At 52.2% G+C, this 25,666-nt stretch overlaps 14 protein-coding genes across 14 annotated transcripts; 8 read left to right on the top strand and 6 right to left on the bottom strand.

The window, feature by feature from the left end:
* Positions 1-4: 4 nt before the first annotated feature.
* ATEG_06710 (putative NAD binding Rossmann fold oxidoreductase) lies at positions 5-1,128 on the bottom strand (the record flags this gene model as incomplete). The annotated part of the gene is made up of 2 exons (XM_001215888.1): positions 5-745; positions 802-1,128. 2 exons carry the CDS (start codon positions 1,126-1,128, stop codon positions 5-7), a joined length of 1,068 nt encoding a protein of 355 aa, XP_001215888.1.
* A 582-nt stretch (positions 1,129-1,710) lies between these two features.
* ATEG_06709 (uncharacterized protein) lies at positions 1,711-2,627 on the top strand (the record flags this gene model as incomplete). Its single annotated transcript, XM_001215887.1, has 3 exons — positions 1,711-1,754; positions 1,876-2,096; positions 2,149-2,627. The coding sequence occupies 3 exons, from the start codon at positions 1,711-1,713 to the stop codon at positions 2,625-2,627; spliced, it is 744 nt and encodes a 247-aa protein (XP_001215887.1).
* A 603-nt stretch (positions 2,628-3,230) lies between these two features.
* ATEG_06708 (uncharacterized protein) lies at positions 3,231-3,967 on the top strand (the record flags this gene model as incomplete). The annotated part of the gene is made up of 4 exons (XM_001215886.1): positions 3,231-3,384; positions 3,434-3,540; positions 3,611-3,707; positions 3,825-3,967. The coding sequence occupies 4 exons, from the start codon at positions 3,231-3,233 to the stop codon at positions 3,965-3,967; spliced, it is 501 nt and encodes a 166-aa protein (XP_001215886.1).
* Positions 3,968-5,029: 1,062 nt separating this feature from the next.
* ATEG_06707 (uncharacterized protein) lies at positions 5,030-5,611 on the top strand (the record flags this gene model as incomplete). Its single annotated transcript, XM_001215885.1, has 1 exon — positions 5,030-5,611. One exon carries the CDS (start codon positions 5,030-5,032, stop codon positions 5,609-5,611), a length of 582 nt encoding a protein of 193 aa, XP_001215885.1.
* A 537-nt stretch (positions 5,612-6,148) lies between these two features.
* ATEG_06706 (uncharacterized protein) lies at positions 6,149-6,990 on the bottom strand (the record flags this gene model as incomplete). The annotated part of the gene is made up of 2 exons (XM_001215884.1): positions 6,149-6,558; positions 6,612-6,990. 2 exons carry the CDS (start codon positions 6,988-6,990, stop codon positions 6,149-6,151), a joined length of 789 nt encoding a protein of 262 aa, XP_001215884.1.
* A 1,195-nt stretch (positions 6,991-8,185) lies between these two features.
* On the bottom strand, positions 8,186-9,809 carry ATEG_06705 (uncharacterized protein; the record flags this gene model as incomplete). The annotated part of the gene is made up of 2 exons (XM_001215883.1): positions 8,186-9,316; positions 9,363-9,809. The coding sequence occupies 2 exons, from the start codon at positions 9,807-9,809 to the stop codon at positions 8,186-8,188; spliced, it is 1,578 nt and encodes a 525-aa protein (XP_001215883.1).
* Positions 9,810-10,348: 539 nt separating this feature from the next.
* On the top strand, positions 10,349-11,321 carry ATEG_06704 (uncharacterized protein; the record flags this gene model as incomplete). The annotated part of the gene is made up of 2 exons (XM_001215882.1): positions 10,349-10,432; positions 10,782-11,321. 2 exons carry the CDS (start codon positions 10,349-10,351, stop codon positions 11,319-11,321), a joined length of 624 nt encoding a protein of 207 aa, XP_001215882.1.
* A 342-nt stretch (positions 11,322-11,663) lies between these two features.
* On the bottom strand, positions 11,664-13,422 carry ATEG_06703 (AATF family protein; the record flags this gene model as incomplete). The annotated part of the gene is made up of 3 exons (XM_001215881.1): positions 11,664-13,167; positions 13,218-13,320; positions 13,368-13,422. The coding sequence occupies 3 exons, from the start codon at positions 13,420-13,422 to the stop codon at positions 11,664-11,666; spliced, it is 1,662 nt and encodes a 553-aa protein (XP_001215881.1).
* Positions 13,423-13,937: 515 nt separating this feature from the next.
* On the top strand, positions 13,938-14,817 carry ATEG_06702 (Mrp/NBP35 family ATP-binding protein; the record flags this gene model as incomplete). The annotated part of the gene is made up of 2 exons (XM_001215880.1): positions 13,938-14,088; positions 14,156-14,817. 2 exons carry the CDS (start codon positions 13,938-13,940, stop codon positions 14,815-14,817), a joined length of 813 nt encoding a protein of 270 aa, XP_001215880.1.
* A 264-nt stretch (positions 14,818-15,081) lies between these two features.
* Positions 15,082-17,798, bottom strand: ATEG_06701 (lipase/esterase family protein; the record flags this gene model as incomplete). Its single annotated transcript, XM_001215879.1, has 2 exons — positions 15,082-17,089; positions 17,140-17,798. The coding sequence occupies 2 exons, from the start codon at positions 17,796-17,798 to the stop codon at positions 15,082-15,084; spliced, it is 2,667 nt and encodes an 888-aa protein (XP_001215879.1).
* Positions 17,799-19,063: 1,265 nt separating this feature from the next.
* ATEG_06700 (uncharacterized protein) lies at positions 19,064-19,718 on the top strand (the record flags this gene model as incomplete). The annotated part of the gene is made up of 3 exons (XM_001215878.1): positions 19,064-19,331; positions 19,389-19,469; positions 19,525-19,718. The coding sequence occupies 3 exons, from the start codon at positions 19,064-19,066 to the stop codon at positions 19,716-19,718; spliced, it is 543 nt and encodes a 180-aa protein (XP_001215878.1).
* Positions 19,719-20,021: 303 nt separating this feature from the next.
* ATEG_06699 (NAD(P)-dependent alcohol dehydrogenase) lies at positions 20,022-21,080 on the top strand (the record flags this gene model as incomplete). Its single annotated transcript, XM_001215877.1, has 2 exons — positions 20,022-20,846; positions 20,904-21,080. 2 exons carry the CDS (start codon positions 20,022-20,024, stop codon positions 21,078-21,080), a joined length of 1,002 nt encoding a protein of 333 aa, XP_001215877.1.
* Positions 21,081-21,688: 608 nt separating this feature from the next.
* On the bottom strand, positions 21,689-23,424 carry ATEG_06698 (uncharacterized protein; the record flags this gene model as incomplete). The annotated part of the gene is made up of 2 exons (XM_001215876.1): positions 21,689-21,708; positions 21,867-23,424. 2 exons carry the CDS (start codon positions 23,422-23,424, stop codon positions 21,689-21,691), a joined length of 1,578 nt encoding a protein of 525 aa, XP_001215876.1.
* Positions 23,425-24,238: 814 nt separating this feature from the next.
* On the top strand, positions 24,239-25,501 carry ATEG_06697 (uncharacterized protein; the record flags this gene model as incomplete). The annotated part of the gene is made up of 2 exons (XM_001215875.1): positions 24,239-24,434; positions 24,507-25,501. 2 exons carry the CDS (start codon positions 24,239-24,241, stop codon positions 25,499-25,501), a joined length of 1,191 nt encoding a protein of 396 aa, XP_001215875.1.
* Positions 25,502-25,666: the final 165 nt, after the last annotated feature.

Raw genomic sequence — 25,666 nt, 5'->3', positions numbered from 1 at the left:
GCCACTAGAGGCTAGCCCTCTCCACTCTCCTGCCGACCTCGTCAAAATGAATTTGTTTGCCGGTCACCAGGGCTTCCTGGAGGTAAGATCCAATTTCCACGGCTTTGACTGCGTTGGTCAACTTGATCGGAAGAGGCGTGTTGTCCAGACAGGACGCAGTAAATTCGTTGGCCTCCCTGACGAATGCAGCCCCAAAACGACCGATGAAGTTGTTTGGCACTTCTCTAGTAATACCTCCAGGATGGTAGAAGTTGACAAAATTATGTTGAGGGTTGATGTTGACCGACAGTTTGCCTTCTGTACCAATGACCTCGGTAGTATCTTCCTGGCCATGGGGCATCATGCGCGAGCAGTAGTAGTAGGCAATCTTGCCATTGTGGAACTCCACGATACCAACCGCATTGTCGTAGTCATTGTATTTCTTCAGCTCCGGCTGCACAGCAGTGATTCCATGCGCAGATATGCTCTTAGGAATGGCATCATCACCGAAGAACCACAGTGTGAGGTCAATATCATGGACGGACATGTCAACGAAGACACCACCAGACCACGCAGCGTATGCGACGTAGAATCCCGAAGGATCCAGCTTGTCACATGTCTGGCTTCTGACGATGGATGGCCGACCAATCAGCCCTTGATTGATCTTGTTGTAGACATCACGGTATGAATCGTCAAATCTCCGAGAGAAGCCGCACATGACTTTCAGGTGAGGTTTGGTCTTCGCTTTCTGAACGACAGCTTTGCACTAATAGGCGCGTTCGTACCTTAGCCGATGCTACACTAGACTGAGAATAGACATACCACTTCCACAGCGGTGGACAAGGGCTTTTCACAAAGCACATGGAGGTCACGGTCAATAGCCTTCATGGTCTCCTCGGCATGCACTGATGTCGCTGTTCCAATAGCCACGGCTTGAAGACCAGGATGTTCCAACATTTTCTCATAGTCATCGTACAGAGTCACCCCGTACGGCTCCAGATGTTGTCTGCCCCAGGCGATCTCTTTCGGATCAGGGGTAAATGCAGCAACCAGCTCTGCGCGAGGGGTCTGATGAAGGAAGTTGTTGGCGTGGATCTTGCCCACACGGCCTAAGCCTGCCATGCCGACCTTGAGCTTTTGGATAGACATTGCGGATAAGGAATAAGAGGTATATGCAGGACAATTTGCGAGTAGTCTGATTGAAACAATTCGAACCTGAGGGCGACTGATGTGCTTTATATATTGTCGGACGCATTGTGACGGTTTGCAGGGGGCTAACTGTTCCTCGATTATTCTGAAAAGCACAAGCAATTCAGAGTAACTAAGCCCGTGTGGGGCTATACTACCACGAGGACAGTTATGAGAGCGAAATATGGAGCATGTACGGAGGACCTCGAGTTTGAGGCGACTGACGAAGTATACGAAGCGGAGAGAGTTGCCAACGGAGAGAAAAGGGCCAAACCCCGCATGGAAAGACTTTCCCCGCTCATAGACACCCCCGGCTGGAGTAGGTCTGCCCATTCAACACCCAAGCAGTGCTTCCTTTGCTCTTCTCTCATAGTTCCTCAGCTATACCTGTTTGATGCCTTGCTGAAGCTCTGAGTTATTCTGAAGATCGCTTACCTGGGAGGTTTATTCTTCTGTCCCTGCGGGGTACTCAAGCTATCCGCGCAGAATCCACGGCAACTCTTTCCGTCCTGCCTCATCGGGGTTTATGAGATACGCAACTCCATGACTCCAATTGGGAAAAGGAGAAGCCGTATTCCTGTTGGATGGTAAGTTCCCTTCGGATCAACGAGGAACTAGGCCGAGTACTAATCTACCTCTCAGCCAGAGATGCAGGGGTGCGTCAAGCTAACGTCCTTGATATTTTACAGACAGCTGACTGGGCTACAGTCCGTCACCTGAAGTGTGCGTATTTTGTAAAGCTGTAGGAAAATTCTGCTCATACGGAACTCCAGGTGATTCATATCTCCCATCATGCGCTGCTTGTGAACTAGCGAGAGTGCACTGTCGCAGGAGCTTCAACGTCAGGTTCCGCAATGGATTGGAGCTGGATGATGAAGAACTTCAAGCGCTTTCACGGGTAGTGAATTCTTCGAAGTTGACAGGGCCTTGTACTTATCCATCTTACCAAGTTTCTGAGACGATCACTTACATATTCCGCAGTCCGAATCTACGATGAAACTCGCGAGATTGAAAGCTTGTACGAGGATGCTACTGCAAAAGAACAGAACGGAGAGGATATCACCTCAGATCATCCTTGTGTTAACAACGGCCCAGCGTTGGAAGATTATCACACCTCTGGACAGACAGTGACCTCTTTAAAGAGTCTTCCGCAACTTCCGCGGGCGCGTTCTATATTGGCAAATAGAGCTCCCGAAACGACCGCTACACCCATACAAACTAACTCGTCAGACATCAATGTGTGCTGTCAAGATATACCCTCCTTAAGTCGTCCGGATTTACATCAATCTCTTGAAGATGCTCTGTTCGGCGCTAGGCGCACTGAACTTACAGATGACTACTTAGTACAGTCCAGTCCATTAGACGAAAGGGAAGCCACGCTCATGCGCAACTTTGTGGAAAACATGGCTTTGTGGGTGAGTCTTCGCATTGCCACGAAGCTTTCTCAAGCACTGCTATGAAATCCTGATTAACCGTCAAAGGCCGATGCAACAGACCCTCACCAACATTTCGGAGTCGAGGTCCCATTGAGAGCCATGTCTGAGCCAGTCTTGAGATTCTCGATCTTTGCATTCTCTTCTAGACACCTCGACCGGCTGAAGATTGCAAACTCGGCAGAAGCATTGCATTACCATAACCGCTGTCTTCAGTTGTTGATTCCGATTCTGTCCGACCCGGAAAACAGAATAAATGATATTGTGCTGGCCGCGGTTGCCATTCTTCGTCAATTGGAAGAAATGGACTGTAGGCCACTCTAGACACAGTAAACTTCGATCCCAGCTTACACGTCACAGGGGAAGATAATCAATTTCATCTTACAGGAACAACCCATATCCTGAACACCGTGTCACACTTCGGATCATCGGGCGGTTTAGGCGAGGCAGCAGCATGGCTTTGTCTCCGCGAGGACATCCAAATATCCCTTACCTCACAACAGCCACTGCGGACCAACCTTGAAAGCTTCGGTGGCTCAGATACCTTCACGAGAACGGACGACTATGCCTGTGCTAACAGAATGGTGTTTCTGCTAGCCAAATTGCTTAAGGGTCACATTTAACAACACGATGACGCACCCCGCCGTCCTGGACAACCTAGAAGAGGAAATCGAAGATTGGAACACGACGAAGCCGCATAGCTTCAGACCAATCCGATTCGTACCGCGAGGCAAGGATATGCATCAAAGGTTTCCAGAGATATGGATGCTGCTCCCAGTCCACGGTATGTTCTTGACCTCCATACACAAAAGGCATATACTCATGTGGTACAGTGGTCGGCGTCCAATACTACCATATTGCAAAGATCGTTCTCGCCTTTACGCAGAGTTCGAGCCCTTCACGTACATATGCAAATCTGAGAAATTCGAGAAGCATTGAGGTAATGCGAACCAAGTCAGAAGCTCCGTGGGCAAGCGTATTCTAACATTATTGGCCCAATAACCAGAAAGCCATGCGCAGACATCTACTTCTTGTACTGGGGTCTGGCAAAGTCAAACCCAAAGGCCGAAAATACACTGTTCACTGCGCGTCACAGTTTAGTGGCTTGTAAGTCATTCCAACTCGCCTGTCAGTTTCCGGGCTAGGAGATGTATCCCACTTTATCCACTACTCGGTTCCCACTTTCCCTGTTCGTAGTATGCCGACTAACAATTATATTGATAGGGGGCTGGGTCCTTCGCCACAAGCTGGATCAAGAGGCCGCCGAGAATTTGCTACAGGGCATGGAGGCAAAGACAGGATGGGACGTGGCCCAATCAATCCAAGTGTTAAGAGGGCTCTGGAATGAGGAAGATTCAGACAACTAGCCTACAGACGCAAGGGTCCTCCTGTCTGTAAGCCCGATGCTTCTAACAATGTATAAGCATTGGCAATGTTTCATATCTACCCGACGAGCCGCTTCATAGTTCTATCACTGGCCTGGCTCATACTCTCGATAACTCCCTAAAGATCATGAGTGGAAAGTAGTTGGTAGGGGCCACAGACTTGCCCTGTCCAAGGTGCAATATTAGCTTTACTGCTACCTTACTTCCCTTGCGTCCTACCTCTTTAATCTATCGTCTATCTGATGCGGGTCTTCTCGCCCTGGATCTGGTCCACAATTGAATCGACCACGGAGTCCAGGCCTTGGACGACTCCTAGTTCCCAAGGGAGACCATGCAAGTAACCCCTATAGACCCGGGAATCCCCGATCACTTTTGCGCAGAGGGCTGCTCCAGCAGCTGGACAATGGCTCATGCCCATCGTAAAACTCGCATGAGCGGTGAGAGGCCACCGCGGTAGCGGATGCTAGATTTCGGAATGTATGATGACCGAATCCTGCACGTCTTGATGCAGCACCGTTGGCGGCTGACCTATCGCACCAATGGGTGTGCGCTGATGCAATATCTGATCGCCTGGTTTCCACACGATAGTACACGGCGTGCGCCAAAGATTGTACATATCTGGAATCCCTGGATTAGGCACCCAGGGATCCCCCGGATTACCTGGGCAGCAAGCCGACTAGACCGCGCATCACAACGGCGGATCAACGTTAGCAGTCCACGTGTAACCACCGGAAATGTCAAGCTTTGGACTTGCAACGGGTCACCGAGTCAGTTGCCGCCCAATCTGCTCTCTCACATCCATGGCCTCGTGGATCGTCGATCAAATGCGGCCAGGTTGAAGGGTATCCCGGATAAAGTCAGCGAATGGGGCCGTGGACCCGAGGTTAAGACGGCGCCACTTGAATCCCGATGAGCTATGGGCAAGGGGGGTTCTTCCCCCCCTTTCTGGACCAGTGTCCTTCCTGATGTCCCTTTTTGTCAGTTGTCCGACAAATCATCCGAATATATAAACTCTGTGCCGTGATCTTCCTCTCATCGGTCGCCATGTCGTTTCCGTGGTTCTCAAGACGACAGCGCTCTCCATCGCAAGCAGGAGGAAGCCGCCCTGTAAGAAGGACCAACTCTCTCCAGAGTCAGCACGAGTCCCAATCGACCAGAATTCCACGGCCACAGCACACTTCACACGCTACTGTCCAATCAGACATCCAAGCACCAGTTGAACCGGAGTCGAGCAGTTCATCCCAAGAGCCTGCATTCACTTGGCAGGATATCGATCCCCCTGCGGACAACTGGAGTCCTTCCGACCATAAACCCCCTAGCCAGGAAACACCACTACCACTTGACGACCAAAAAATGCTTGACTCAACAAGCGAAGTGAGCTCGCTTCCGGGCTACAACGACGTCAGCGGAGCTGTTATCGTCGACTGGAACGGTCTGCCTCACTTCCTCTCTCCGCAAGAAGAGCTCGAGAGGAACTCGAGACTGCAGCGCGCGGTCGAGGAAAGGATGTTGGGATTGACGAGGCAGACCGACTTTGAATGGGAACGACCGTGTCAGGGAGAGGTACTACCGCGCTACACGCCTCCCAAGGACAAAACGCATTCGCGAAGTTCCAGTAGGCGATGAGTTGGATGGTGAGTTCTGGAATGTAACTATTGCGCCGACGGAACTTCCTTTCTAACAGTCGAGATTATTAGTTGGTTAAGTTGAGGCATGAGAGCTGAGCTTTCGATGAAGAACCAAATATGCAACCGCATATCGAGCTTTGATACCCAAAATGATATCCGAGCACGGATTTATGATTTACGACCATGAATTGGACGGAGGGTATGTTATCAGGACCTGTCTTTGATATGATGTACCTAGCTCCCTCCAACTGTATTCTGAACGTTGAATAATTTTATTTGTCTCTATTCTCGCTGAGCCTGCGTGTCTTCGCGTCGTGCTTGTCTGTAACATGCTTACAGCGTTATGAGTTCTCGTAGAAACCTGTCATGATTGATTTTATGTACATGCCGTGGCAATGATGACATAGAAAGATATGGAAATATATACAAGTAGAAGATAAATCCGGGAATTGAACCCCCAATTCCTATACAAAACTCTGCGAAACGAAAGTACCATCCAGTACATCCTCGCTCAACAAACGCACTATGACCAATGCTATGTTGGCAACTCGTGAGACGCCGACTTAGGATTCGACCCAACCAGCTCCGACGGTCTATTCCATGCATCGAGCTCTCCATACTTGACACCGCTGTAAGCCGTCGAGTCGGGTGTGCTCTGCGGGTGTTCTGGGCCGGCCGGCTGGAACGGACCAGCCGCCATGGCGGGCGCAGCGGCCGCCTTGGAGGCGCGATGGCGACGCATGAAGAACCACAGCGCGGCGATGATGAGGACAGCGCCCGCCACACCGCCAACAACGCCTCCCGCGATGGCTCCGGTATTGGTCGACGAGCCGCCGGACGCAGCGCCGATCGAGGTAGCAGTCGACGTCGAAGTGTCTGTAGCAGGCGAAGACGCGGTCGACGTTGGGGGTATCGTAGAGACAATCGCAGAGCCGGATGCCGAGCCTGAGAAGTTCGGTCAGAATCGATCCTGAATATACCAAGGGATCATCACTGACCTTGCTTTACGGGATTCAACGTGGTATAGTTCGGATTATTGGGAATGGAGTCGGAGCAGCCAAAGTTCCCGTAGTTGATGTCCTCGCTGGTCCAGAAGCCGTACTGATTCGGCTCGCAGCAGAAATACGCCTGGAAGTAGAACATGCTCCAGGATGTGTTGGCGCAGTGCGGCTGGTCCAGCAGCTGAGCCGTGCAGTTGGCGCTGGTCGGACAGCAGATGTTGTTCGGGATGTATTTCTCTGCGCCGGGGCAGACAGCATCGCCAGGACAGCATCCCCAATATCCGCCCCAGGTCGCGTAGCATTTCGATTCGCTGCCGAGGCAGCCGTCCATGCGGCGGAGGGCGAAGCCATAGGGCGGGCCGTAGTCGACTGACATTGCTTCCACGCCGAGGGGTATGTGTATGTGTGGATGGTGGAGATCAAGGAACAAGGGGTTAATGTGTGCGAATGACTCAAATGGAGGAGAACGGGAAGTCAAGAGATTTTGTCATAAATCTTTGTCTGTTGGCCAGCCGCAAGGCTACCTTGCCATGATGGGAAAAGGGACCCGTGGGCATGCTTAGCACAAGTTAGCAGCATGAGGTATTCGCCCCTAGGGTCCACTGGCACATCCCAACTGACACTGATAGGGCTAGACGAGGCTGTCCATGCTGATCTCCTCATGTCCATAACAAATCATATAAAGCCCTAACATTGGGGGCCAAACTAGGGGAAATGAATCTTACGAGTCAACCAAACAGCATGCTCGCCGTTCAGCTCAGGAGTCATCTCCATACTCCATAGAATACCCGCAAGAGTTCAGTTCTGTAGAACCAAACGTATTCTCACCGAGTGATGTATCCTGAGAATACTCTGTGAGGCGAGTCTACTGTGGAGGATGTTTTGGACCCATTTCTTAGTATCCCCACGTCTCGACGCACAGCCACAAGGTGACTATCAGCGTGCAGTTGGACTCGCAGCCAACCGGATGAGACGGAGGACATGTCATCGGGATCTTCCGTTTCTCAGCCACGACGGGTCTAGGAGCCTCATGGTTAGCCTCAGCATTATTAATATTGTTGGAGCAGTCGCGCCCTCGGCCCTTGCGTGAGCAGCCATAACCGAGGATTTCCTCGTCTCAGCCTTAATCGGTGCTCAGGAATGGGACTAGTGATGCGGCCAGAGTTTGACTCTAAGGGGATGCTGAACCACGTTCACTCTATCCCAAGACTAGAGCAGGGTCGTGTCGTCGGATCGATGTTCAGAATCAAGAGGCAGAGCGTGGCTAGGCAAGTCATAATTTGCTGAGTCATGAATCGATGTCCAGTACTTTGTCCAGATGCTCATCTAATTTTCTATATCTGCGAGATACACAAGAACAGAAGATCATGGAAGGTGTTGACGACCATCGGTTTACTTAACCCCGAAAGGACGAGAAGCCCAAGCCCAGCCCACGGAACACAGCCGTGATCTATTCCTCTTGCAGGTCTGTAGTATCAAGGTTGATGACCAGCCTGACAAGAAATGAGGAGCTGGAATCGCCAATGGCCAATAGATGACCGCAGACAGGAGAGTTCACAAAACAGACAAGTCTAGACAGGTATTTTGTCTGAATCAGTGTATCCAAAGGCCTGTCGAAGATTGCGGTCGTACTCCTCTTTGTCAGAGAGCTTACGGTCCGTAATATAGCCCACATCCCTCTCCCAGAAGAATGGCATGATCGCATTGAACATGTCTCCATACTTGGGGCAAAATAAAGGCCTTATATGTTGGTCGAAGATTGTGAACATGCCAGAAGGGCTAGAGAGGGCTAGCGTGTACCAAAACGTACCCGATTCCCAGGCTCGATTCATCACATCCGAAAGTCGCGGCAAGCCCCCTTCATTACTCGACAGAGTGGTCCGGGCTTCCTCCTCAGCTGCCAAAATCTCCATCAGCTCTGTTCGGACAGAATTGTATTCTGCTGCGTCCAGTTCATCGACCCCCTTGCTAGTAAGCCAGTATGGAGGTTCGACCATCTCTATTGGCCTGGAGCATGCCCACTCTAGGTCAACAAGACAAGTGATATTCCATTCGGCGTCCACAAAGATGTTGCTTTGGTGAACATCCGTCAGCATGAAGCTAAACGGACCCCGGCGAAGATCCCTCTGGAAGAAGGCAGGAGTTATCGTGCGCATTGCACTTAAGGCGGCTAATTGGCAACTACAATCTGTCCGGTCATTCACGGCGTTGGGTTGATTTCGGAAGCGACTGTCGTGAAAAGCAAGTATATCGCTAATATAGGAGTTAACCGTCGAATATGTATAGTCTCGAGAGATGTACGTTGGAATCTTCTCATTTTCCAACTGTTGAATCTCAATGGAGAGAGGCCTATTCATCAAGCGAAGACCTCCATCGTCGTCAATGATAAAAGAACCTATTCTTGGCAGGGGGATTCGACAGAAGCTCAGATAGATCCTAGAGAGGCTGTGGAATAGATTTGCCCGCAAACCCTTATCATACCTGCCGTGAGCCCACGTGTTTGACAGCATAGTTCCTTGGGTGGGTTCTATGTACTCCACCAAAAGATAACCAGCGCCATGAATGCCATCAGAGATATTGTGGCTGCCGAGCTGGTGCCAAGCATAGTTTGAAGGGGTTTGGTAGCCAAGCCATGAGAGAACCTTTTGGCGGAGATGCTGAAACATGCGGGGGAATATGGGAAGATTCTGGACTCGCGTGAACTAGACACAGTCAGTGGGCGCTAGGGAGTGATATCGACCTTCGTACAGTTTCACCAGTCGAGAGGCCAAATCCATACAAGTGCGGAATCGGGACGTCTGGACAATTTCTTTGCAGCCATGCATAGGTGCCTGCTTCACACCGAATCTTCTCATCTCCGTTGCCAGGATTGGTCTCCTCACCGATGCGATACGGAAGAGGGAAACGGATGAGGACGCGTTTTCCATCCCAATCACCCACCGTAATTGGGATGCAAACGTTGAAGCTACCATGCATCCAATCTTCTTGGTCCGCTACGCGACAGCCATTCGATGATCGTAACCCCAGGTGGTGAGCGGCAATCACCTTCATCCGATCTCGTCGCTCGCGAAGATGAGCGAAGAACTGGGTTTGTTTATCATGATATCCTAACCGATAGAGGATATTAGATTCGTCTTCTTTGGCGGCGGAGTACGTGATCTCTTTATTTCGAAGTAGACGCCGCGTTCTGGTCATGTTGATCAGGATGCACTGCACATGTCTGAACGTTCATTCTGTTTCAGGGGCTTAGGGGAGTCCCTTTCTCGTCACGTGGTCACGCTCGTCTGATTGGTGTGGCTTGCAACAACAGGAGTAGTCAATGTTGTTCATGCAGCCAAGTGGATAGAATTTAATATCCTTCTCATGCCTCTATGGATATGGCATGGTAGATCTCTGGGACCCGTAGATTCGGAAGCAGTGAGCCTACGGGACTTCGGCCGGGCTAGGGGCCGTTAGTGTATAGGCTAGTCCTCGGTTTGCAACTGGCGATATAGATTTCATGCAGGAAATATAATAAATAGGATTAGTACTGATTCTGAAGATCATTCGCATTCTTTTGTACACTAGAGATAACCCGAAAAGTCACAATCCAATCATCAACTACAAGATGCCCTTCAAGACATGGCTTATAGATACTCTCGGGGTTCGAGTCCGCATAAAGTGGGTTGGATATACAGGTGAGCTCGCTATATAAAAGCGAGCCAAAACATTTGGTAACTACCGGAATTTTAGAAATGACGAATGCGGTTGCGAATGCTGGCGGGTTTGGCTTTCTGGTACTGTTGGTCCCTTTGAACCATCTGCAATATGCTAATATCGTGAGCTTCTTAGACTGCGTTGATTCACCCTGACCCGGAGGATAGAGTGAGTGCTTCTCCGTTATGAACGAGAGCGCCCTGCCCAGAAAGAATCGGTGAAATGATTCTGCTGCCCTTCAAATCTCTATGAAACTGCCCAACTCCGTCTAGCCCTAATTGGCACATTGCTAGGACGCTTAATGCCCCATGATCATAGTTTAAGGGTCCTGGCTGAAGCTCAAGGCTATTTTCGTTAGTTTCCATCCCGCTCAGGAGGCAGTGCGCCTTGCGGGATGCTTGTATCCTCGATTTGGGGGCCAAACACACAGGAGTAGATACTTAGCCTGTCCTTAATCATTTTTCACTGCAGAAAAATATCACAAAATCTTCAAATGCTGCAATTGAAACATTCCATCCACCTCTTCGCACTGCATCGTCAATATACTCCCTAAACTCTATAATCAGCCGAAAACAATCCATGCATTACATGCTCCCCATGGCCCTCCTGGCCGCCACAGCCATCGCCAGCAATTTCAGCAATGGCATCTCCAAGGCGGTTGTTCCCATCCGCCCAGTGCCCGAACCGCATCCTATAGTCCCCGAACCAGCTCCGTTGCCTGAACCACATCCTATGCCGGAACCAATTCCTGAGCCTGAGCCACGCCCTCACAGAGGCCCAGACGACGGCCCCGATGGCCCTTCCAGCAGCTCTTCCAACAGCTCTCCTACGGCTCTAATACCGTCTCCAATGGTCACGCCGTCTTTCACATCGCATGTCGCCTCGAGCACTGCGACGACATCTGCGGTGTCGGCGTCGGCGCCGGCGCCGGTGGTGACTGCCGGGGTTGCTGCTAGTCTGATTCCTATCGGTGGTGCGTTTGTTGGGCTGGTTGGGGCTGTGTTGCTTTGAGTAAATCTGGTTCTGGGTGGTGTTGATAGGTGGTTTTATGTTGTTTTAATCAGCGTGCTGGACGGCATTATCTATAGACAAAATGTAATTAGACTTATGGCCGAGGAAATACCTATCTACTATTTTCATATCCTGTCTATAGAGCAGACAATCTTCGCTAAGGCCGACCATGTCTTACCAGCATGGGAGACAACTCAGATGAAAATGAAATGTATGGAAGATAACTTGTTGTGTCCAACACAGTGGGCACAATATCTATAACTATCTACATCCAAACATGCACCCAAAATAGCTCGCTTTAGAAGTAGAACATATGTTTTATATCGCATACTCCAACCAAACCTAAGACCGGAACAACCGCAGTCCGCCCTCTTCCATGTCCTCATCACTCTCCTCCGCCGCACTGGCATCCTCATCATCTCCCTCGCGCAGCAACCCACTCGCAGACTTTCCAAGGAGAGAGGCAAAGAACTCCTCCCGAGCATGAACGGTCCACGAGCCGCGATCCTCCGGCGCCATAAAGTTCTGCAACTTCTCGTGCACATCGTACTTCATCTTGCGGCCCTTGGACGCGCGAGTGTCGACATCTCTTTTGACCTTGTCCTTGCGCATACCGGTCACAGGGTGAACAGACAGACGCGAGGGGAGCTGGATGTGCAGCGTGTCGATGCCGTTCGTGATAGCGTCCGAAGACGACATGCGCTGCTCGACCAGCTCCCGCAGCAGCGTCTGGTAGAAGATCGTGTCGTCGTAGACGGGCTCGTCATCGCCGTCGTCGCCCGCACTGCTCTTCTGACGCGCGCGCTTAGCGGCGCGGTCGCCGGTCTCCGAGGCCACCTGCGCATCGAGCACGGCCGTGATGGTCTGCTGGCCGCCTGCGGCCGACCCCAGGAGCTTACCCCGGGCGTTGGGTATCGTGGCGGTGGAGCCACGCACCTTCGCCGACCACTTGTCCAGGATGGTGCGCCGGTGCGCCAGGGCGTCTGACTCGAGGTCCGTCATGCGCTTCCATAACGACGCGGAGGACGTGCTCGGCGTCACGGCCTCGGGCCGCTTGCGTTTCTTCGAGCCATCGGGGGCCTGCGCGTCGGCGAGCGCGAGTCGAAGGTCTTCCAGCGTGGACCAGAGGGTGAGAGCGGCCGATTCGGCGGACTTGACGGCTTCTTGGTCGACTTCTTCGGTGTCCTTGGCTGCGATGGCTAGCTGGTTGATTGCGGTCAGGCCCTTCTGAAGCTTGATGCGGGTGTTCAGGAGCGCATCGAAGGTCGCGCGTTGCTGCTTGACAGCCTTTCCTTTGGCGGCGTCGGCCTTGGCGGCGTTGGAGATGGTCGCCGCGATGGTTTTTTGGTCCGAGGCCATCAGTCGACGCAGTTCCTCCCGATCATCAGAGGACTTGGCTCGACGGCCAGAGTCTTCCTCCTCCTCATCATCCTCATCTTCATCTTCATCCTCTTCATCTTCTTCAGACTCGTCCTCCTCGTCGTCAGAGGGTATCTCGTCGTCCTCGTCGTCGAATCCATCCAAGTCGTCGCTGTCCCCCTCCGACCCATCTGTCTCCAATTCATCGGAGTCCAGCTGTTTCTTCGGCTTCCCCTCTCCCTTGGACTTTTGCAACCGCGGCCGCTCGTCCTCACTCTCGGAAATATCCTCGTCCTCGTCATCCTCACTCCCCAGCTCGAGGCCTTCCTCGTCGTCCTCGTCGTCCTCGCTATCATCCTCGTCATCGTCGGAGCGAGCCTGGAACGGATCATCATCGCTCTCCGCCTCGAGCGCATCTCTGCTAATCCGCGACCCGGCGTACTGCTTCCCCAGCTCGATAGGATCCTGCTTGCGAAGCTTCGCTTTGCTGCAAAAATCAGCACCCAGCACAGCACCCCAAGAAAATTCAACACTCACCCTACAGCCTGATAGTGCTCGCGGCCCGCATTCTCATCGGCAGCCTTACCACCCTCATCGTCGCTGTCCGGCGCACCGCAATCCAAATCTTCGGGATCAAAATCTAACCGCAATCAGCCACGCCCACACCGTAAACCAGACATAACACACCTTTAGGAGTGGGATCCTCCAGCTCCGCAATCTGCTCCGCAAGCGACTTGGCCATGGTGCAGAGAATGTATCTGTTGTCGAGAGACGGCCTGAAAATCCTCCGCCGGCTGGGAACTTTTTTTCTTATTTTATTTTTCTGCCGTCGAAAAGTCCGCAGGCGGTGTCGGCGTAGCTTTCCCAATCCTCTCCCGGACCCGCTCGAAAGCGCTAGTTCCGCCGGCGGTGAGCGTTATTCCCGGCAATATCGCCATTCTTGGCCGGACTTCAATGCATGCACATCATCTACACCACCTTTCCCACCATGATACAACGGAGACTCTTCTCGGCGTGTCGCGTCCTCCAGCATGATAATCCACTAGTGTGTACACCTTATTCCGCCCCCATTAACACGCTCTGACCAGCCCAGGGCCTCCCCCGCTCCGGCACGCCTCCGTCATTCCCGCGCCGCCGCGGTCTCCCCGAGAAACGCAAGATCCGCGATGTGAAGAAAGTCATCGCCGTGTCGTCTGCCAAGGGCGGCGTCGGGAAGTCCACCATAGCAGGTAGCTCCTTCCTACCCATCCACATTCAATGTCTACGCAGTGCGCTGATAACGCGACAGTAAACCTGGCGCTCGCATTCGCCCGCCGCGGCATCCGCACCGGCATCCTCGACACCGACATCTTCGGGCCCTCCATCCCCACCCTGCTCAATCTCTCCGGCGAGCCGCGCCTCGACGATAGTAAGCATCGCATGCCCTTCTCCGCGCTCCCACAAGCTCCAAACCAGACCGGACACTGACAGGACAGAAAACTGCCTCGTCCCACTCACAAACTACGGCCTCAAGTCCATGTCCATGGGCTACCTCCTCCCGCAACCCGAGCCACCGGCAAACTCTTCCAACATCCCCATGGACACGACGCCGATCTCCTGGCGCGGCCTGATGGTCACCAAAGCCATGCACCAGCTGCTACACTCGGTGTCGTGGGGCCCGCTGGACGTGCTCTTCCTCGATCTGCCGCCGGGCACCGGCGATGTGCAGCTGACCATCAACCAGGAGGTGGTGGTGGATGGGGCGGTGATCGTGACGACGCCGCAGGATATTGCGCTGCGGGATGCCGTCCGCGGGTTTGGCATGTTCCAGCGCATGGATGTCCCCGTGCTTGGGATGGTGCGGAATATGGCCTTCTTTGCGTGTCCGCAGTGCGGACATCAGACGAAGATTTTCTCGCATGGGGAGAATGAGCATGGGCATGCCGGCGCGGAGGAGGATTGGGGCGTTGTTGCGGAGTGTCGACGGCTCGGGGTCGAGTTTCTAGGTGATATCCCGCTCGATGCGAGGGTGTGTGAGGATGCGGATCGGGGAGTGCCCACAGTAGTTGCGGAGGAGTCCCAGGAGCGCAGTGCACGGCGAGAAGCGTTTATGGGTGTTGCGGAGAAGGTGGCTAAGAAGGTGGGGGTGAAATGGTGAGAGTTTCTTGTTTGTTATGTATAGTACATGAATATACCCAATGGTCGTATCTGATGGTGCTGTCTTCTACATGAGTCAAGATGCAAAGTAACCAAACGTAGCTGATAAATACAAGACTTGCGCATGTAATGGGTATAACAGTAAATCAACATCAAAATATCGAGTACAGGGCAATGAGATCTGCGAAAGGTATCATAGTAAATATCACCCGCGTTGAGATACAAACAGTAAACACGTTGTGCATGCACGTATATGGCAAATATGTCAATGAATAACAGCCTCAGGGCCCGTCTTGGTGCTCGCCGCGTCCGCTCCCAACCCAGTTGATAGTGTCTCCAAATCGGCTGACTTCCGGGAGGCAGACAGCGCATCCGCAGAGCGGCGAGCGGAATCCGCGTCATTCAGGGGATCGACGACTCCCTTTGCGTTGAGGACGGCACGTGTGCTAGCAGCATCAACCCCAGTATTAGTGACCGCAAGCGACTTATCGCCAATGGTGCTCGTATCGTCGGCCATTTCAGAGGTGACGCCGCTCCGGATGGTCGCAGAGCCGGCATGCGATGAGGGCCGCTTCAGACGAGTCATGGATGGCTCGGAAGTCGTGGGAATGATACCCGATGCGTGAAACAGAGACTGCGTACTTGCGTTGTCTTCTGTGAATTTCTTTGCCTCGTAAGGAGGCAAGACGATCAGAGGACTCAGGATTTTATCTTCCGATAACCCCTTCACGCGGGAAATCTCCGGATGAGCCACATCCCCATTGCGATTCGCCTTTTCGACGTCAATAGCAGCAGGTCTTTGGCTGGCATCTCCAGCCTGTTTTTCCAACTCAGTTGTCTGACCAGGCTCTTGAACTGGAAAAGAGCTCTTGTGTTCCAGATCAGGTCCTTTGATGGAGGCGCCTGCTCGACCAGCCTCCACACTGGTCCGTCTCGAATGGCCCTCTTTCTCCTTCTGCTTCTCACGTTCGATCGTCCTCTCATCATGCTTACTGGCCCAGTTGCTCCACCAAGTCATGGGGTGACTCTTTCGAGTCGTGCGCGAAGGCAGCACTCCCGGAGCAGACTTCCTAGCTGCCAGTGAGCAGGCCGGGGGCAGTTCCCCGGGGAAATCCTGCTGGAAGCTATAGGCCAATTCCTTGATTAGCTGCGTCTGTACCCGCAGCTTTTTGTGCGCAAACTTTGTGTCCCATTCATCCTTGGCCGCCAGCCATTTCTTGACGAGTACGGGGTTGAATGTGCCAACCTGCGACGGAGGGATCTGGAGCACAGGACAAGCGGATGGGGGGTCGATCGGGTATATGTGACCGGCTTTGCCTACCCTCTGTCGTATCATCCGGTTCTTAAATGCAGGGAGTGGATCACCAGCGATACCGACATGGGAATGTTCATGTGCAGAGTTCTCTTTTCTTTTGGTTCCATTCACCGGAGTATCCGGACTATCAGAGTCATCAGAAGAGATCGGCGAGATTTCATCATCGTCGATGATTTCGATCTCCGATTCTTGCGCGCAAGCAAGGGCCCAGGCTCCAAACTGTGCAATGGATCGATACATGTACTTCGCTGGAGGCGTGAAACTCAAGGTGGGGGCGACGTGACATAGTCCCTCCCAGACTTGGAGTTGCACATGCGTTCCTGGATACTTGTTCAGGGTTTCGCGGGTTGGGTCATACTCGTCGAGAAGTTCGTCGCTTGGAGGATATGCAGTTGGGTCAGCTGCTTTGTGGGCAACATAAAATTGCTCGTCCCGTAACATTTCTCCGCCGCCGACCAGCACCTGAAGCGGAGGTAGACCCCCAAGAGACGGCTGTAATGCAGGGGAAACAAGAGGATGAGATAGTAGCTGGTTAGTTGTGTACATATGGATCTGGTCTTTTACTTCAACGGTGGTACCGTCGATGGGCACACGGATATCGTTTTGTTCACCCTCCTCGGCAGGCTTGCCCTGGGTGTCGGCGTCGTCCATAGGATGTATAGAATATCCTTTGCGCGCCGCATCCTGGTCCTGGCTGTGTTGATCAGGAACGAGCTCTTCGGCCTCACTTCTTCTTGCCCGCTTTTTGCCGAGATTCTTTTTCATGGATTTGAGCTCATCCGAATTGGGTGGAGGCCAGGCCGCGGAGGGCTTGTGTCTGAAACCGCATGGAGGAATATAGTCTCCTGGATTGTCCGCCACAATACTGGGGAAGGAATGGGTAAGGTCAACCCAAGGGGAGATCAAGATCGCTCCCGCAGGTAGGGGTAAGCCTTGGTCGCGAAGAATTACCAGCAAGCTAATTAGACTGGTCAGCGTGGACTAACTCCAATAAGAGGCATCACCTACGAAAGGGCCATTCCACCACCCGCAGAGTCACCCGCAAAGAGGATCTCATTTGGCTCATGCTGTGTCAACAGGAACAGATAAGCCGCGAGACAGTCCTGCAGGCCGCACGGGAACGGAAACTGCGGTGCGAGACGATACTGCGGTGCAAAAACCCGACCCTTCAGCTTCCTTGCATGGCGCTGCATCTGATAGCGATGGGTCTCCAGACTGCCGAAGTAATAGGCTCCACCATGAATGTACAGCATGATGCGTTTCTGGCTCGGATGCACGCCAACAGTCCGCTTCCGCTCGTTGTAATCCTTGCGCATTTCAATCCACTCGCCCTTGAGGTCCTCGGCCGGACCGCGCCACTGCCACCATTCTTTACCGCCGACTTTCTCAATCCCCTTGGGACCTAACTGCGCCAGGATGGCCTCCGCCGCAGAGGTGAGGTACTGGGACGGGACGGTGACCATTTCCGTCCGCACCCAATGCGGACTGGGGACCTTTTGACATGTGAACGCCTGGAGATCTTCGAGGGTGTGCTTTGAGGCATAGGCGAGGAACTCGCGGAAAACCTTGATCCCTTCATCGTAGGTGATATGGGTGCTTGGTTTGTGATGATGCAATTTGGGATGCAAGTACTGGACCATGGTCAGCGGTGGTTTGGTCTGGGACATTGAGAACCATGGAAGAAGGGGGCGAGAACCAGCCAAGGCTGGCATGACGGCAACGGCAACCCACATGAGAGAACAACGTCGAGACGACGGTGGGAGTGAGAGCGACGCCCAAGGCGACAGTGTTCAGTGGCATGATTGGTTAGAGAGGGGGATTGGAGGAGGGATCATTGCCTGGGGTATATAGAGGGTGGTGTATATAAGTTGGGCGAAAAGAGAGGATGGGGCCGGATGCAGCGGACGGAAGGAAAGGAAGGGAGTAGAAGAAAGAGAGGAATGGGGGAAAGGAGAGGATGACGGAACACGCAGAAGAACAGATAAAACGAGGGTAGATCAGCGCCAGCCGAGGAGCATTACGGCTAGCATGGATAGGTAGACAAAGAAGAATGACGATGGTGGTGGTGCCAGCGCGATTTCATAGCAAACTGCCAGGGGGGCGTAGATGATGTCATGCCCACGCTAGCCCCATTGCGGCGGACAACCATGACGCTCACAATATACTTCATTGACAAATGGTAAAGGATCGGACAATATGTTTGTCTGCTCGACCAAAGTTGAAAATGCCTTCTATTATTGTTGACTACCCCAATTTGTGTAGATAGGAAGTATTTAGTGAATTCCCTTGAGAAACCCCTGGACAATCCCTGTCGGTGTACATACTGTAGTGCCGCCTTCCCGCCATTGCGGTAGCAGCACCGCCAGCCTATCTCCATCTAGACTCAGATGGATCGTAAGAAGTTAGGCTTCTCGTCTCAAGCACGTGGGGCATTTCTCTGGTCCAGGATGGGAATGGTCCACCTACAGCTGCCATTAAGATTTATTTGCAGAAGTTCCAGACAAATTCAATCCGGAGATTGAAGCCTTAAATCATCTAACAAAGGCCTGTTGCTCTAGTAATCTTCTTATTCGACTGGGAGAAAGGCACAAATTTATTATGAATGGGTCACGGCAGGCTACAAGCTGAGTATGGAGTATATTGTTTAGGAAGATCGTAGATTTATCAGCTGGAATCTCGCATGAGGGGCTGTCGCACAATCTTTCGATATGTCTGATTGGATTCTGTTATCTGAAGGAAGAGATACTTATCTTCTTTACCCCATACCCCGCCTATTCTTAATATTCACTTCTTATACCTGTTCTCGATATCGAGCCTGCAGCCCCCACATATATAGGACCGAGCTAAGCACCATGCCAAGAGAAGGTTCCTAAACCCGTAGGCAACCTACTTTCTACACACCACCTCTCTTTTCCCTTTTAATACAGAAAAAATGACCCTTCCTCCCCTTACAGCAGGACCAAATGAAGTCCGAGCATATATCACTCGCATCCTCGTTTCCAAACACGATGCAGCCCCAGAACTCGCGCATCGAATTGCTAGCCAATGGACACTCGGACGCCCCGGCGATCTCCGCCGCGCCGGCATGAAGTATTTCGATCAGGTGTTTGGGAGCGACGTTGGGACATTTTTATTCCGGACGGTTCAGGAGGATATCCGGGCTGAGTGGGATCAGTCCCTGCCGGGGATGGTGAATTTTTGTATGTCAAGGCGGAGGCTCCACTCGTGCGCCACCATGATGGAACTAATATAGCCAGGGACACCTATTCCCTCGATCGGATTGACTGTTTTCTTTGTCGTTCGCGCATATCGTCAGACTTCGGCAACGAGCATGATGGGTACGATATCCTATTGAGTACTTACAGGATCTGGTCGTTAATTAATGACATACAGCATCCATCCGATACGCAACCTTAGCATTCGGACCGCCCATGGCGTTCTGTGGCTTCCAGGATGGGCATAACTCCTTTCAGGCTATGAAGATCGTATCTGGCTTGATAGTGAGCTTTTTTGCGTTTCTCTGGTATGCGGTGCGCTTCTGTGAGCTGCTGGAAGCTAGGAGTAAAGAGGAAAAGAAGGCTGCTTGAAACTGTTGGATGGATAAATTAGGTGAACAAGGATAATATTATATGTAGATTGATTTCAATGTGGTTCAAGAGTGGCCGTTTTGTTGGAAAAAAAAAATATATTGTTATCTAGACGATTAGCTCGTAGTAAATCCACGGGAGCTTTATCTCTCTGATGATGCAAGCCCGGTAGCTAAACTCAACCCCACATGACCACATCCTCACCAAGAGACAACCATATCCACAACCAAACGTATCAAGAAAACACAAATCATCCATCTCCAACTACACACAAAATCAACAACATCAACGAACGAAAGCACCATGGACTCCCCCCAAGAGCACCCCCACACTCCGCCCCGCACGATGAAAGCCTGGCTCTACTCGCGCACCACCAACAACCTCGAAAACAACCTACACCTAGACCCCGCCGCGCGCATGCCGGGCGCCCTCCGCGACGACCAGATCCTCGTGCGCGTAATCTCCGCGTCGCTCAACCCCGCCGACTACAAAGTGCCCGAGCTGACGTCGCTCACGCGCGTCGTGATCCCGACCCCCGCCACGCCGGGCATGGACTTCTGCGGGCAGGTCGTCGTCGCCGCGTCGGCGGTCAAGGAGCTGCGGCGCGGACAGCTGGTCTACGGGAGCATCGGGGCGCCGGCGCAGTTCGGCGCGCTGGGTGAGTACCTCGTGTGCAGCGCGCGCAGCGCGGCGCCGCTGCCGGAGGGGCTGGCGCCGGACGACGCGGCGGCCGTCGGCGTCGCGGGCCAGACGGCGTACCAGTCGGTCAAGCCGTATGTTTCTGCTGGGGATCGGGTGTTTATCAACGGCGGGTCGGGCGGGTGCGGGGTGTTTGCGATTCAGATTGCGAAGCTGCTGGGCTGTCATGTAACGACGACGTGCTCGGCACGGAATGTGGAGCTTTGTAAGGAGCTGGGAGCTGATGAGGTGATTGATTACGAGGCGCAGGATGTGTTGGGCGTGCTGAAGGGCAAGGGGCAGGTGTTTAGTTTGGTGGTGGACCATGTCGGCGCGCCGGACGCGCTGTACCGTGAGTGCGATGCGTTTCTGCTCCCCGGGAAGGCGTTTGTTCAGGTTGGCTCGACGTCGCTGCTGAGTTCATCGATTTTGTCGTTTGCGGATCGTCTGGTAAGGCCTGGGTTCCTTGGAGGTGGGAAGAGAAAGTATGATATCTTGATGTTTAAGAATAGGAGGGAGGACCTGGTGCAGATCGGGGAGTGGATCCAGCAGGGGAAGATCAAGGTTGTGATTGATAGCACCTTTGCGTTCGAGGACGCGGTTCAGGCGTTCGAAAAGCTGCGGTCTCACAGGGCCAGGGGGAAGATCATCATCCATGTGTCTGATAAGGGTGGACAGGAGTGATTCTTCGGGTGGTTACTACAAGATTGTGACGGACGACTACATGGTTCTTAACGGCAGCATTTGTTGGTGAATTTGCGCTTGGGGACAGGCTAAGACCAGTCCGTAAATACTTTATTCCAACGCTTTTGCCATGCTATATGCAAATTGAAAATCTCTTTCCACCAACTTTTCTACATATAATCTATTCAAGCAAGACCACAACAAAGATAAGTAACAAAGACGGCAGAAATGGTAGTAAAATGCAGGAGAAATGAAGCACACAGGAGCAATAGCATCAGTATTCGCCTGAAGAAGCTGTGAGAGTCTTCTAAATCAAGAAAACCCTCTCCCTTCTTGCATGCACGATATTGGGGTCAAGTTCCAGGCAGCAGCAGCCAACGCGACAAAAGACATTCTTACCGTATAGAGATGGCGCCAAAACCAGGAAAAATTCCTCCTCCTCACCGGAACGCTCAGGACAGCAAGAACCAATGTATACAAACTTGCAATACACTTCGTTGATTTTTTCATCTTGTACGTTAAGGAACGCCTCAATTTTGTCGCCATCGTATAAGGTTCCAGACCATTCTTCCCCACGTTTTTCCAGGACTAGGTCAAAGGTTACCGCTTCAACAGCCAGGAGATGTGCCTTAAGCTCATTAGGGATGGCATCAATATCTGCCCAAAGAGAATCGCTGTCAGGGTATTCTAGTCCATGACAGATTGGGTCGAACTGGCAATTTCCCGATATATCTGAGCAGTAAAAAGAGGGCGTTGCACCCTTTCTTGGACTAAAACCCCACGTACTCTTATACCAGAGACCGGAGCGACCAGATACATTCCAGCCTTGCCATGACCAGCTTGGGAACTTTGCTGACGAGCGACGCTTCCCATCGATTACCACGAAGCACAAAGCTTGAGCGAAATATGCCACAGGAAGGTCCCCGTGGTACTGCATACCTAGCCTTTCTCTCAGTTCGCGCTTCACCGCAGCGAAGGCAGCGGACAAGTCATCTTCGTTGGTAACGTGACGACTTGCGTAGTGTTCCGCCTGACTGGCATACACGTCGAATCCCCCGTCCCAGCCTTCGTAGAGCGACCAGAAGTCATCGATTTCGGGAGTATCTACGTCTGAAGCACTCAACGCTGTCTCCGAGTAGGTGTCTTCAGAATATATCATTTTCTTTGCCTTGCAAGAGAAGAATGCCTGATCACGCGCAAGTACTAGGACATGGCGAGAGACTTTCCATTCGTCATGTGTCCAAGTACGTTCCATCCAGCCTGAACCATTCATTGATTGATCAATGAGAGGTTTGGCAACAGCAAAAGTCAGGTCGCCGACTGGCTGCCGAACCTGGCGTCGGTGACGCGAACGAGACAATTGAACACCTTTTAGACCTGACCAAGAGCAGTGTCCGTCTCCAACAATAGTGACGAGCGCTTTTGCAAATATAAGAGTAATATGCTCGTTCACCTTTTCGTCCTTGTAGCCAGCGCCTTGTCCTCGGCATAACGCATCAACCCATAGATAATCTATTTTCAATTCACAGCAGAGGTCAATTGCATTTCGTATGGTTCTCGGGATTTTCTCCCAAACAGCTTTGAGCCCCGGCTGATTTGTGAGCCGCCGCTCGTTCTCTTTCCTGAGCCGAAGCTGCCGATAATTATTTGGACCCCACGTATAGCTCAGTGCTGCATATCGACAATTAGGTGGTGTTTGCGAAACTACCAGGCGTCTTGTGTCTATAACTCGTAGCGGGTACGTTGCTGCGCCACGAACATGCAACTCATCTTTGGGGTTGCATTCACTGTGGTGAGTGCTGATCCAGCGCCTGACCAGGGGAAAATTGAGTCTGTCGCCCATCTTTCTACCATGGAACAGCTCTTCAGGACTGCCTTCCTTCTTCAGTAACATGATATCGCCCTCGTGTGGCGTCAGGCTGAGTCTCTCGTACTCCCTTGTTAAAAATGCTCGCTCGTCTTCTTCTAGCATAGAACCGTACTGATGTCCTGTCGAAACCCGAAGGCGGTATGTCTTTTTGATTGGTAGGCAAGGCGCGCCTGGGCCAGAGCCCACGTTTCTTTTAGTAGAAGCGTGTGTATTCTGCAGGAAATATCGTCCATAGAGCACCCGCGCGTAGTTTATTGTTCTGTCATGGGCAGGAGAGGTACCATCTTTCCAAACAAGTGTTTGACAAATCAATCTGCACATGGGGCAGGTCTCTGAAGCCTTGATGTCGCCAAAGCGCCTTTGGCCTATGGACTGAGAACGTTGCTCGTTCGATCCAGCTGGGGGATCCCAGAAGGCCGCCGACGTGACTCCGAGCTCGGTACAAAATTGACAAAGACCGTTACGTTGCTCCATGCTAATAATTTCTCTGACTGGTTGCGATTACTCTTTGTTAAAATACCTTCCGGTTGCACAACTAAATGTGACGAAGCTGGGTAAAAGGAATCCAACAAGATATCGCGGTTGCAAATGGGGCGGGGAGGCTTTTAAAGCATCGCCCGATCAGCCGCACGGCCGCCTTGCGCTGGGAAGATGGTGGCATAGCCTTCTTGTTGGCGCCCTGCCTGGTCAGCCGCCGCCTCACAATCCCCGGTAGTGATGCCCAACTCTTATCCTGGCCGTTGAAATAGATGTCAGCCCCATTGTTGGCCAATCGCTTGACTATTTCGCGTTGGTTGTTTATCGCACAACAACGACATCCAACATGCCTCGGTTGCAGATACGGCATTCGTCCTTGCTGTAGAACAGCTCAACTGCCTTCTCATGTTCATTTACCTCCGCGAATAATCATCTTCCTTTCTCTCTATTAGAATCGGCACAAGGAGTATTACTACCTTTGCCAACTGCGGAGTGACGAAGAACACAAGCCCTCACCTCCGCCAGAAGCTGTGTGCATATGCCAAGACACCTCGTGTTTTAGGGCGAGAGACACAGCCCAATAGTATCTGGCTGCATTAAGAGGGCAGGCTCTTGTTCAACTCCCACTTCTGCTCATGCCTACCTCGGTGGTAAACCGTTCCAGACGACCTAAACAGCGGTAGCGGGAGCAACAAACACGAACACTCCCACCAAAGCCAAAGCCGCATCCCGACGATCATTTTCTAACACGCTGGACACAAAATTATCATCATCTGCTGCTGCTAACAAATCTTTCCTCGTCCGCCTGACCATGGCACCTTTGCTTGCAACTTTGGTTCTCCGCGACTCTCATTTGAATCCGCTTGCGACTTCACACGAATTCAAGAATCAATGGATCAACCCTGGCGACGTCTTCAGCGTCCTACTCATTCTGGGTGGTGATGTTGTCGCTCGCGCGCTGGCGCAACTCGCGGGTAGTGGGCTCACGCCTGTCACATTCTCATTTGGTATGACATCGCATCTTCTTTCCTTTGTTCTTCCTTTCTGGGGCGGTCTGCTTGCTAAATCGATCCGGACAGGATGGGTGGCTTATTCCGTCTCCGCGCTGGTCTCGGCCGTTGGCGAGAACAGACTTATGCCACAGGACCCGGATTGCAAATGCAAAGTCATCAACGCCAGAAGTGGGCACACTAGGGACAATTCGAGTTGGATTATAGGCAGAATCGTACGGGATTTTGATTCATGGAGCGATGTGGCCACCAAGAAGAGGACCGCAGAACTCTTGGACAAGAGATGGGCTGAGATGAAAGCCGAGAATCCGGATGCACAGAAGCCAACTAAAGTTGGCCTAGTGGTAACCATATACAAACCGAGTGGCAAAAGACCTCCCGGCGTGGCCCGGCGCGACTTCGTCTACTGGAGCGGCCTGTTCGTCATGTTGGTGCAGCTGGGAATTGCAGCCATACCTTGTGGTGTTTTTGGCGACTGGGGGGTTTTGATGATAACGCTTTGCGGCAACGCTCTGGCGGTTACGACAGGCCTTCTTCCCCAGTGGCAGAAGGAAAAATGGGCATGCCGCAGGTCGTCCAGCGACACCTATGTTCTTTCCAGAGGAAACGGCGCCCAACATGCCATCGTCGTCCTAGGTAATAAACAGGGTTTGAACCTTGAGGATCTGGCATCTGGACAGAGTAATATTGACGCCTCTACTGATATTCTCACCCGAGCTACTCTTCTAATCCTCTCTACCCTCTGGGTGCTCCTCCTCATCACCGCGGCAGGGATACAGTCGAACACCTGGTTCCTTCTCGCCGTTGGTGGTATTGGCATTGTTCAGAATGTCTTCGTTGCCGGTTGGAACAGACGACCGGAGAATTTTGGTATTCCTCTCGACTATGTCAATGTATTCGGTCAGAAAAAGGTTATGGACACCCTGCTCGATGTCGAAAAGAGCTACCCGGGTTTAGGTCAGAGTATGCGCGACGAATTCTTCCCTGGGAAGCTCCATCCGGAGGAAGTCGAGAGGTGGGAACGGGTCCAGACAAATGATGGAGTTAAAAGGCCTCCGAGCTGAATGATTCGTCTACAAAACACGGCACAGCTCTAGAGAGACTGGTGTCGCTTATCTAATTATGTTTTGACAGTTTCTCACGGCGCATTGCAGATTCGGCTTACATGGTAGCACTACATCATGCCGAAATTAGTCTGATGTGATTTGCCAAGGAAAGCAAGTGCTCAA

The sequence above is a fragment of the Aspergillus terreus genome, genomic scaffold, assembly GCF_000149615.1.
Source record: "Aspergillus terreus NIH2624 scaffold_9 genomic scaffold, whole genome shotgun sequence".
In the NCBI taxonomy this organism is placed as follows: domain Eukaryota; kingdom Fungi; phylum Ascomycota; class Eurotiomycetes; order Eurotiales; family Aspergillaceae; genus Aspergillus; species Aspergillus terreus.
The sequence above is the reverse complement of the archived record's forward strand: the minus strand, read 5'-3'. Positions and strand labels throughout refer to the sequence as shown.